This window comes from Antrostomus carolinensis, unplaced genomic scaffold, assembly GCF_000700745.2.
Source record: "Antrostomus carolinensis isolate BGI_N321 unplaced genomic scaffold, ASM70074v2 scaffold29697, whole genome shotgun sequence".
Classification (NCBI taxonomy): domain Eukaryota; kingdom Metazoa; phylum Chordata; class Aves; order Caprimulgiformes; family Caprimulgidae; genus Antrostomus; species Antrostomus carolinensis.
The window spans coordinates 4,364-15,316 of record NW_010329965.1 but is presented as its reverse complement, the minus strand read 5'-3'; the positions used below and the strand labels follow the sequence as shown (position 1 = coordinate 15,316).

Here is a 10,953-nt window from a genome sequence, read left to right as displayed (position 1 = left end):
AGGGAAGGGAGGAGGGAAATACTGCTGCAGCTTGATGCTTCTCCTGTGTTGCCTGGCATGGATATCTTCTTCCAGAAATGCTGGAGCAAGGGATGGCCAAGAAAGGGAACTTCATAAATGACTGCACATCTCCCCCCAGTTTTTCCTGAAGGGTTAGGTGGGCCCAGCTGTCCTTCAGACTCCTTCCAGCCTGTGCTTGGCCTGCTGCCTGCCTTCCTGCATCTCCAGGAGACGTGCATATGGAGCCTGCCACGCTGCTGAAAGTGTGCAAAGACGGCTGTTGGCCACTTGCTGTAGTCTGCTTTTCTGCCGTCCTTGTCTTGCCCTCTCAAATCACATGCAGTTTTGAGTGTCCTTGGGAGCAGATGCTGCCTCCTTTGAGCAGGCAGAGACAGAGTAGGACAGGTCAGGCTCCAAAAGACACTGTGACCTGCTGGCCTTTGGCGGGATGTTAGCTGGCCAGGGAGGAGAGGATGAGTGGAAGGGATCCAGCTGAACTGCCCTTTTCCTGCAGGGATATCCAGAAGGCTCACAGGGTAGTGGCTGCTCTCAAGGCTGGGATGTGCTTCATTAACAACTACAACATCAGCCCTGTGGAGCTGCCTTTCGGAGGATACAAGGCATCAGGTGAGCTCTGTGTGACCTTCCCTGGTATGACTATGTGCCAATTACAGGGGGTCTGAGTGGTACCTGGCACTGCCTGGAGCTGTGTTCTCACTTCTGACTTATCCCTGCAGGATTTGGCAGAGAGAACGGGCGGGCAGCCATCGAGTACTACTCGCAGCTGAAGACTGTCTGCGTGGAGATGGGTGATGTGGAATCTGTGTTTTAGTGGCTCTGGGGTCTGCTCAAGGGAGCATCAGCCAGTTCTCACCTGTCAGCCAGAGATGTGGATCATTTACACAGCAATAAAGTGCTCTAAAATTGTAAGTGCCTGGGGGGAGTGTAGTTGAAGCAGCACTTAGTCACCCTGCTCCTGCAAGAGGGAATGTCCCCGCAGGGCTCAGCCTGTGGGCCTGCTCTCTCCTATCTGCTGGAAGGACAGGAACCTCAGAGTAGGAGGTAGCAATAGTTTTCATCAGCAGCACGTGCAGCTCTGTAGGTGTTACCAGAACCTTGTCATGGCAGAGTCCCAGCTTCCCCTGCTGTGTGCCTTGAACCCTGTTACCTTCCACCCTCGGTCAACAGGGATGACCCTACTCAATGCACATCTAAGCTCTTGGACACACTGATATCCTGTAGCTATAGACTATTTTCTCACTACATAAAAGCCTTAAGAGTAGGATTGTTTATTCCTTCTGAACCCCCTTGTAAACACAAGTTTTGGTTTTTTCTATCTGTACCTCACTTCCAAGGTGGGACAAAATAATGTGGGGGTGGTGAGCTGATGCTGCTTGGGACAGGCATGGCCCTGAGAATCATCTCCACACACAGTATGGAGCACAGCTAGAGTGGTAGCAAGCTCCAGCATAGAGTGCTGCCTCTCTTAAGTGAAAACTATTTGACTTCCTTCCCATAGGCATATTGCTTTTTATAACCATGATGAAGCAACAACTTTAAATGTTTGTCTACATCTCTTTTTTTTTTTTTTTTTTAGCAATCAAATAAATATTAACTCCATTTGGAACATCTTGTTGCAGAGTGACATGAATTGAGGGGTCCAGAAATAGGGCTGCTGCTGCTGCATGGGTTAAATAGGTTGCAAGATGGCTTTTTGGTCACTAAAATTGTAAAAGCTAGGACATCTCTGCCTGTCTGTCAAATTTCTGTAGTCCTTACAAAACCAGAATCATTCCAGCGTTCTGCAAAACTTCTTCAGAAAACCCTCTATAACTTTAGAATGAAAATACAGAATTTACAGAATTGATAACTTCATTTTATTAAATGAGGAGAAAACAGAAAAAAAAACCACCCAAAACAACAGGAAATTAAGTGTTCTAAAAGAAAACAAAACAAATATCCATGGAGTTTTCCAGGCAGCCATCATGATGGTGATTTAGTCCTGGCACATCCAGCCAAGGTGCTGGCAAGCTGAACACACGCCTGTGCCCACCAGCCCAATGAGTGCAATGGAACCAATGGCCCCTCTCCTTCGGTTCTTTGGATCTGCAAAAAAAATAAGTGTGTTGTCAGTTCTGCAGCCCCTCACTGAAAGACTAACCAACCCATCCTGAAAATTAAAGAGGGAGCAGGAACTAGAGAGAAATCTCCAGATAAAAGAGCAGGCGCTGGCTCAGGCTCTGTATCTACCCCTCAGTCTGTGCTATTATCAGACTAGTGCTCTTCCTACCCGTAGGAAAAGTGTACTGCAGAGTTAGCAGCCTGTGGACCTGCACCCTTTTCTCCACACCCTGAGTGGAAGCTTTATGCTGCCTCCTTGATGTGAGCTGGAAGAAAAAGCCTTGAGGTCACTGTAGGAGACCTGAGTTTCTGAGCACCTTCTGTGCCACAAGAGTAAAGACCCACCTCCTGTGTAGTAGCCATAGGCATAGAGGATTCTCCCAAGGATCCAGGCGATGCCAAGTCCTGTGGCAGCCCGCTAGAGAAACAGGAAAAGAGTTAAAGGTTTTGGAGACTTGCTGCTTGCATGTGCTTAGCAGTTATAGCAGCCCTGCTTCAGCCACCAGTGTGAGTTCTGACCTTGCCAGGTCAACTGGGAGTCAGCCTGGGGGAGGCAGGTGACTGAGGCAGCGTGCTCAGGTGAGTTTTGTATAGATGTTGCTTTCATGATGCCCATGGGGAAGGAGTATATGATGTGCTGCACAGCCTTGCTGTTTTGCAGCACAACTCTGCCCAAGCAAGAAGTGGTTAATTCATGCAGGCAGCAGGCGATGAATCTCGTTTCACCACTGCCCAATTAGTGAGCTAGACCATGTGCCAGGACCTTGGAGGGAGCTGTTGCCCCAAGCCCCACTCCACTGCCTCCAGCAGGTGTTACAGACTTACACCTTGCCTCTTAATTTAGAGCTTGCTGCAACCTGGCTCCAGTTTGCCAGACCTGCCTACACTGCTTCCTTCCCTCTCTGAAAAGGAATATTCAAGAATGACCTGATTTGTCTGTTGGTGGCAAAGAAAAAGCTACTAGTTTTGGTCTCCCCCATATGCCTGCCTCCTCTTGAGTTGTCTATGTCTTTCATTTAAAAATAACCCAGGCTTTTTCTGATCCTTCACACACCTCCTTTGTTGATGGAAGTAAGTGGCAAGATCACCATGTTCCTCATCTATTCTTACCAGATAAACTCTTCATGGAGGTGTGCTTAGAAGGGGAAGAAAGGGTTCCTGTCCTCCACGCAACCAGCTGCTGAGTAGCACTACTGTAAGCTCAGCAGGACCCTGCAGGGCTTGGAAAAATCAGGTAGGGTTGGAGGGACCCTTCCTGTGCATGGACTGGAGGCTGTGAAGGCTTTGGTTTGTCCAACAAGGCGCCCTTAGGGGAAGGAAGGGGGTCTAAAGCTGTAATGAGTTTATGAAGTATTTGTGATTCCCCTGCACAAGACCTTCTACCATTCCATGTTCAGAAGGGGCAGAGCTGTGACGTGTGATGTGCTGCTGTCTGCAGCGGGGCTAAGCTTGGCCTACTGCCCCCCAACCTCCTCAAGTCAGGGAGTGGGAGCAAGAGCAGAGTTCAGTCATGCAGACCTACACCGTAGCATCACTTACTGGGTGGTAGATTCCACCGGTGGCTAAGAAGAACAGGAAGGCAGGGTAAACTTCCAACCTGAAAATAAAAGTGAGGAGGTTGTGTTTGTGCTCAGGTTGCTTACAAACTGGAAACTCCAGAAACACAGAAGCTGTGAGCATCCCCTGCTGAAGTCTCTGTTGGGCCCAGTTGTCGCACGTCTCCGTGTTCTATGCTGTGGCCACAGGTGGAGGGAAGAAGGAATCAAACATGCACAGGCTTTTAGGGAATTTCCCCAGCCTGTCCCCCTCTCCAAGGCCACCCACCCACCTACTCTCCATTTTGTGCCCTAAGCCACTGCTAAATACTACTTCCAACCACCTAACCAAGGAGGAGTTGTTCTTCCCAGCACCCCTCTGATGTGCTGTTGCAGCCTGGGCCACATTAGCTTCTCCCCAGGGGACATCTGAGAAGTACAACAGATCAGCAGCCCCTAGACAGGCTCTTCTGGAAAAAAGACTTCCAGTGTCTTAAGATCTACCCATAGAGACAAAAAGCCAGGCACTGGGGAAGAGAAGGCTGCTTCACAGCCCCATCTCATGGTTTAAGGCACGGTACAGAGACAGCACAGCCTTACTACTAAGCATTATGTGGCTGTGTGTGTCTTCCTCAAGTGTTGAGCTTGAACCCAAGCACGTGGCAGCAGCGAGTCTCCAGCTGCAATCCCTCATTATGTATTTTCAGGGTCTGCATTCATACGTGGTACTCACGTGTTCTGGTGTGCACGCTGGATGCAGTTGAATATACGCCCAAATTCAGGGTCTGTGCTGTACATGGTTGGATACTGCCAAAAAAAAAATAAACCAGCAGCAAAATGTGAGCAAGCACAGGCTGGGTTTGGGAGCCTGGTGTTCTCCAGCAGCGAGGAACGCACGTTCCCTCTCCCCAGGGAGCCCAGAGCTGCCTGGGTGCTTGCAAAACTGACTTGCGTTGGCATGTTGGAGCCTGTCTCCTGCCCCATGGCCTACAATTGTGTTGCTGAAATTTGCTGCTTGCCTCAGGCCACCTCCTGAGCAACCTGACTACCATGGAGGCAGTCCTGCTTCAAAGAGAAGATAGCCAGGTACTGGGTGACCTCCCTGTTTAAATCTCATCCCTTTGGGGGCAGATCAAAGCAGTGTTAACTGAAGATGTGCCCTCGGGTCTCCTCTGGGGAGCTGGCAGCAGCCCATCACCCAGGAACAGGCTGGGAGGATGCTGCTTTCCTCACCCCTGCTCAGCCACACTGCCAGCTGGAGCTGCCACTTGGCTGCAGAGGGTTCTCCCAGCCCCAAATCCAGTGCTCTGAGCACTGCACGCACTGGGCAGGTTTGTTATAACCCTGGCTTGGTGCAGGAGGAGTGGGGTCACCCCAACAGGCACCCAGGGGCTTGCAGCAGACGCCTGGGGCTGTCCTTGTGCCCATCCCTGCTTGTCACTTCCCCGAGTGACCCGGGGAAACAAGGAGGGAGCATTTGTGCTTGAAGCCAAGTGGCACAGCAGCCTCTACGTGCCATTGTCCTGACTCACAGACAGGACCAACAGTCCCCACCCAGCCCACAGCCCTGCCTGGCTCGAGGGCTCCTCAGTGGATACCAGGGAAGGTCACTCTGAAATACCTCTTGTGAGAGGGCTCACGTGCTCCTCTGAGCTTGAGAAACCCTCCTGTCCCTTTGGGCCATGGCAAATCCTTTGCCCCCAGCGCTGCAATGGCTTTCTTTGCAGGAGAAAGGGCTGTGCCATTTCTTGCTCATCAGTGTTTCGGAGCTCAAAGCCTTGTGCTTTCAGCTCGGCTCAGTGCCAAGCGCCCAATCTGCCAAACCCCAAGCTCTGCCGTGCCATCTGCTCCAGTCTGGAGAGCCAGAATAGCAGCTCCATCCCTTCTGCACCCGTGTGGTGAGGCAGGAAGTGTCAGCAGGTCACCCAGAAATAACCAAGGTGTCACCTAGCTTGTCTGCGACATCCCCTGCAGACCGGCTCCGACCCTCCCATTCCCTCAGCCTGAGCACTCACCTCCACGTTGTACTTCTTGCGGGCCTTGGCCACTTTCACAGCGAGGTGCGTGACCAAGATGAAGCTGGCAGCTCCTGTCAGGATGACGTAGCCATACTCCTTTGAGAGAACAGCCATCTCGGTGCTGCCTGAATAAGAGAGCCCGTTACTATTTCGGGGTGTGACTGGAGCAGTGACAGCTCACTACATGCAGGTATGTGTGTGTGTGTGGAAGAGTTGTTGAGCGTGGACCCAAAACCTCTCAACACAGGGACTGGCTGAAGGAAGGGAGAAATAGTGAGTTGGGGAATTTTCAGGTCTTGGTGCCTGCTGGGTATTGAGCAGCACAAACCAAGGGCTCTCTGCTCAGTTCTTGTCAAGCAAGACTTAAAATCACTGAAGAGTTGGTGGGAGGTGGTGTCTGGAGAACCCTGGTCCAGCCTCCGGCTCAGACAATAGTAGGTCCCATCAGCTCTGGCTGTGGCTGGCCAAGTCCCACGACCTCACTGACACAGTGCTGTGCCTCCAGAGATGCTCTGGAGAGGTGGATGGAAACTGATTGTTCACAGCCCACTTCCAACACCACAACTAGGGGCCACCAAATGAAGTCAGGAAATAGATTTGAAACAAACCTAAAGAGGTTTTTTATTTTTCACTCCATGGGAAGCAGACCTGTGGAACTCCCTTGCCCAGGGATGCTGCAAATGCAGGCAGTTCTCATAAACTCCAGGGGAAACTGAGCAAACTGGGAGTAAGAGGTAAGTTGTGAATGATAGTACAGACAAACACCAACTGGCTCAGAAATGCCCTGAGCTGAAAGGAGCTAACTACAGGGTTAGTTTGTACTGCTAAGGTCATGCTTACATAAAATAATAATAAACCCACCTCAACAGCACCAATAACCAAACCTTTTGGGTACAGAGGCACTGGCAAGATGAGCGACACAGCCCCACAGCTTCAAGGAACCCTCTCAGAGTCACACATCAGTGAGCAGCCCCCAGCTGCTGCCATGTACCAACATCTGCAACTACAGGGTTAGTTTGTACTGCTAAGGTCATGCTTACATAAAATAATAATAAACCCACCTCAACAGCACCAATAACCAAACCTTTTGGGTACAGAGGCACTGGCAAGATGAGCGACACAGCCCCACAGCTTCAAGGAACCCTCTCAGAGTCACACATCAGTGAGCAGCCCCCAGCTGCTGCCATGTACCAACATCTGCACAAGCCAGTCTGCTGGCCAGGGGACACCAGGGCCTGTGTGGTTTGCACGTAACAGTCCTGCACTTCCTCGCACAGGCCTCAGACAGAAGCACGGAGCAGAAGGCGCATCCAGCAGCCTCCACCACGCTGTCCCACAGCCAGGCTGCATTGCTTCTCCCTCTTTCCTGCTCCCCGTGGGCTGGGCTTGGTGCCATCAGCCTGCTGCTGGGAGGTGCTGGACCCTGAGCACTCCAGCACTCTCCCCAGCTGCAAGAGAGCACAAGGGCCCTTCCCCACAACCATCTGTCACCAGTTCTCTTGCACAACCCCAAACCTCAGATGTTGTCTGCCTGCGTGACCCAAGACAGCGCTGCATGGTGCAGCACAGCAGAAGCCAGCAGAGACCTCTCCAGCACCGAGCCGATTCCCTCTCCAAACCCAACCCAGCTGATGCCTGGTGCCTTCACCATGTAGCAAGGTTTTGGTGCCTCCTGTGCTGTCCCACCAACACAATCTGTCAGCATGGGGGAAAATGGGCCACATCACAGAATCGGTGCAAACAGCCTTCCCATTGCACCAGCGCTGCATCCCTCACGAGGGATCTTCAGGGACCAGAAGCTTTTATTTCTCATTTGCAAAGAGATTACTATTGATGGAGCAAAGTGAAGACGACAGCTCACTTTGTCCATGTGAAGTTTGGTAAATTATCAGTAAGAACGTTCAAAACCTCAAGTAACTAAGAAACGTCAACTGCACCCACGTGTAATAGAGGTTAGCACCTCGCAGATGCAACACTGAAAATACAACATGTTTGCACCCAGTAGAGCAGGTTGATGGTCACGTTTTCCCCTTCAAATTACAAGGTTGGTGGAGAACCCCGCCTGCCAGCAAGGCCCAGGCATTTTATCTTTACAGTGTTAAGCTATAACCCGGGTTTTTATCTTAATAGCAAAGAGCACAATGAAGTCAGAGCAAAGCGTGAAGCCAGGTGTATTATAAAGCTGCTACTGGTGTAAAACTCCACTGTGAGCCTTTGCTCTAGTAATCTGGAGGCACATAAAGCACTTCAAAGTCCGCAGGACTTCCAGCCCCTCACACTCTGCGGCTGTTTCCGGCTTCTGGTGCCTTGTGCATTTCAGCAACCTTTGTCCGCAGCTGCAAGGACGTTGCTGACAAGTGCTGACACCGCATACGAGAATGAATTTCTCGTCTTCCATGCAGCAAGGTTTCAGGCTGCAGTCACAGGACCAAGAGATCCTTGGAGCATGATACAGCAGAGCCAGGGAGCTGCAGCAGAGGAGCTCCCCGGAGATGCTTTAACTCCAGAATATGGGTTGTCACCACGTTTCCCAAAACCCGACAGTTATAATTATGAGTCAGCAAAGCTGGTGAAGCCTCCTGGTGCAGACCCACCCTTGGGTTCTGACAGAAGATATCAGGTGAAGCTCAGACTTTCTCTCTCCTCTCTGGTCCCAGGGCAGCACGCAGGCTTCGCTGCAGAGGCTGAGCTGCCCGCCAGCCCCGCGGGGTCGGACGCTGCCAGACCAAGCTGGACACCCTGGGGTGCAGGCAGGACCCCTGCTCACCCCCCGGGCCTGCCCTCGGGGAAGCATGGGGGGAACAGGGAGGGGAGCACGGGGAGGAACAGGGAGGGAGGCACGGCGCTTCCCAGATTTTCTTTGCCATCTCTCAGGTTAATCAGCACTCGGGGCACCCACCCCACACCCCCCCGATCCCCCGGAGGGTCCCATCGGGGGTCCCTGGCCCGCACTCACCCTCGGCGGCGCGGAGCAGCCCAGCACGTTGCGGGGTGGAGGCAGGAGCGGGGCCGAGAGCGGGGCCGGGTCTCCCCGCGGTACCGCCCGCAGGAGGAGCCCCGGGGCGGAGCGGTGCTCGGTCAGGGTGTGATGGAGCCGGGTGTCCGCTGCCATTGGCAGCCTACAGTGCAGCAAGGCAGGGCGGTAACTCGTACCCGGCGGCTGAAATCCCGCCCGCTTTTCCCTTCTGATTCACCGGATCCTGCCGGGGGGGGATGAAGAACCCGGCGTTACCGCCTGGAGCTGCTGCCCTCGGCCGTGTAAGCAGAGACTTCTCTTGGCAAGTACCAGCACTACTGGTAGGAAGGGTCACAGAATCCCAGAATTGCCTAGATGCGAAAAGATCACCGAGTCCAATCATGAACCCAACACTGACAAGTCCCCGACTAACCCATGTCCCTCAGCACTGTGTCTACACGACTCTTCAATCCCTCCAGGGATGGGGACTCCACCACTGCCCTGGGCAACCCCTTCCAATGCCAGAGAACCCTTTCAGCAAAGAAATTCTTCCTCACATCCCATCTCAACTGTCCTTGGTGCAACTTGAGGCCATTTCCTCTTGTCCTGTCCCTTGTTCCTTGGTTGAACAGACCCACCCCCACCTCTCTCCACCCTCCTCCAAGGGAGTTGCAGAAGGCGATCTCATTTACACCTCCCTTTATTCTGGTCTGTATATGCAACTCTGGGTCTTTGGCATCACAAGACAAGCTGTTTCCAAGAATACTTGGAGTGTGTGTAAGCAATATTTTTTTACATTAAAAAATAAATAAATCCAGTTTTAGGGATATGTGATATGAAACTGGAGCTGGACTTTCCAGTTCTGTATAAACCAGTGGAAGTACAGGGGGTCCAGCTGCAGGGAGACAGATGGTGTCTTTTGCTGTCACCCGTGTAGTGGGGAACAAAGCAAGACCCAGTGGGATCCCTGAAGTCCTGGTTTTAATTTCTTTGCTCACATACCTGCCTTGCCAAAGTTCTCAGATTCCTTGGCGTCCCAGTGAGCTATATGGGCTGGTCCCAATAAGCTCTGCTGGGCTTTCTGGCCAGAAAGGGCTGGGTGAAACCCTGGCCACAGCAGAGTTCTGTGCCCCTTCAACCCGGCCCCCGTGACAGGACAGGCCCCACGCTGGCCCTGCTCTTCTGTGGTCTCATGGTAAAGTGGGAGTGTAAACGTGTGGCACTGTGCACACCTCTCATGTCCCCCTTCCCAAATGAATATTTTGCCAGTGTCCTGAGTCCCAGTGGAAGAAGAAATGTGGAGGTAGCAGAGTACCTCCACAGTAAAGGAGGTAGCACAGTACCACAGTAAAATTGGAGCACAGATATTTTTCTTCTCTTGCAGTTTTATTTCACTTCAAAAAAATAACATCTAGAACGGGACATAATGTGAGAAATCAGGCAGGAAGGACCTGCCTTCAGTTCCCACGATGGGCGTTCAGAAGAATTTGTAGAGCCAAACCTAAGCGACTGTGTCTTCCTCCTCCTCCTCCTCTTCCTCCCCCTTTGAAGTGTGGACTTCGTAGATGACAGCACAGATGCCAGCCAGCCAGGCTGCCATGGTGCCAGCAAGGAATATGCAGAAGCCAATGAGGCACAGGAAGATGTAGTCTCGCTTGTACAGCTGGGTCAGGCAGTTGAAGTGGAGCTGTGCCTCCACCGCAGGCATTTTCAGGGCGCGCAGGCCTTCTGGGGTGTAGCAGGTGATGTTGTCAGCATCTGCAGAGGGAAAAGCACAAGCATGACTCTCTTGCCTACATCTTAAGCATTAATGAACAGGAGTCCTGCTAGAAAAATGATGGAGGAGTTTGCTAAACTCTTGAAAAATAATGTCTGCAGAGTTCACACACTTCTCCCTCTGTGGCTTAGATAAAATCAGGACAGGCAAATCCTTGCCAAACCACAGCTGCCAGGTTGCCAGACTGATTTGTGTGGTGTTCCCTCCATAGGAAAATATTGCATGTTGGATTATATCACTGCAGCAAACTGCTGGCCCTGCACTGTTCATCTCTGCCGAGTGAGCACTTTTATTTTAATACAAGAGCACTTGTGTTGGGATTTTTTCATCTCAGACACCTTCTGAAGTGATATAGCCTGAGTTATGCTGGAATAATGAGGCTTGTGTGCATTTGACAACGAGGGTGTTTGCAGTTAGGCGTAGCCTCACCTGCTTTGTGAGAGAGGAAGAGGAAACTCATCAGTGATTCAGTTCCACTGAAATAACAACCATAGCCTGTCATATTGTAATATACGTGGTGATAAAGCAGGTGCTGGCTTTTCCTGC

General features: G+C 51.8%; 3 protein-coding genes across 3 annotated transcripts in view; 1 reads left to right on the top strand and 2 right to left on the bottom strand.

Moving 5' to 3' along the window:
• ALDH9A1 (aldehyde dehydrogenase 9 family member A1) overlaps positions 1–1,023 on the top strand; it is a 7,521-nt gene extending 6,498 nt beyond the window's left edge. Inside the window, exons 9-10 of the mRNA XM_010172784.2 lie at positions 515–627; positions 738–1,023. Coding sequence (XP_010171086.2) covers positions 515–627; positions 738–832 — 208 coding nt within the window. The 3' untranslated portion in view covers positions 833–1,023. The remainder of the gene's footprint in view (positions 1–514; positions 628–737) is intronic.
• Positions 1,024–1,996: 973 nt separating this feature from the next.
• On the bottom strand, positions 1,997–5,789 carry MGST3 (microsomal glutathione S-transferase 3). The gene is made up of 5 exons (XM_010172783.2): positions 5,672–5,789; positions 4,390–4,463; positions 3,661–3,718; positions 2,467–2,539; positions 1,997–2,106 (listed from the first exon to the last, which is right to left on the bottom strand). Exons 1-5 carry the CDS (start codon positions 5,786–5,788, stop codon positions 1,997–1,999), a joined length of 432 nt encoding a protein of 143 aa, XP_010171085.1. The 5' UTR covers position 5,789.
• A 4,342-nt stretch (positions 5,790–10,131) lies between these two features.
• The window catches only part of LRRC52 (leucine rich repeat containing 52), a 4,425-nt gene continuing 3,603 nt past the window's right edge, over positions 10,132–10,953 (bottom strand). The window contains exon 2 of the mRNA XM_010172786.1: positions 10,132–10,388. Coding sequence (XP_010171088.1) covers positions 10,132–10,388 — 257 coding nt within the window. The remainder of the gene's footprint in view (positions 10,389–10,953) is intronic.

Coding starts and splice junctions, on each gene's coding strand:
- MGST3 (XM_010172783.2), bottom strand. CDS start 5,788: ATGGCTGTTCTCTCAAAGGAGTATGGCTACGTCATCCTGACAGGAGCT. Junction 4,464..5,671: donor GCAAGAAGTACAACGTGGAG/GTGAGTGCTCAG, acceptor TTTTTTTGGCAG/TATCCAACCATGTACAGCAC. Junction 3,719..4,389: donor CAGCGTGCACACCAGAACAC/GTGAGTACCACG, acceptor TTTTATTTTCAG/GTTGGAAGTTTACCCTGCCT.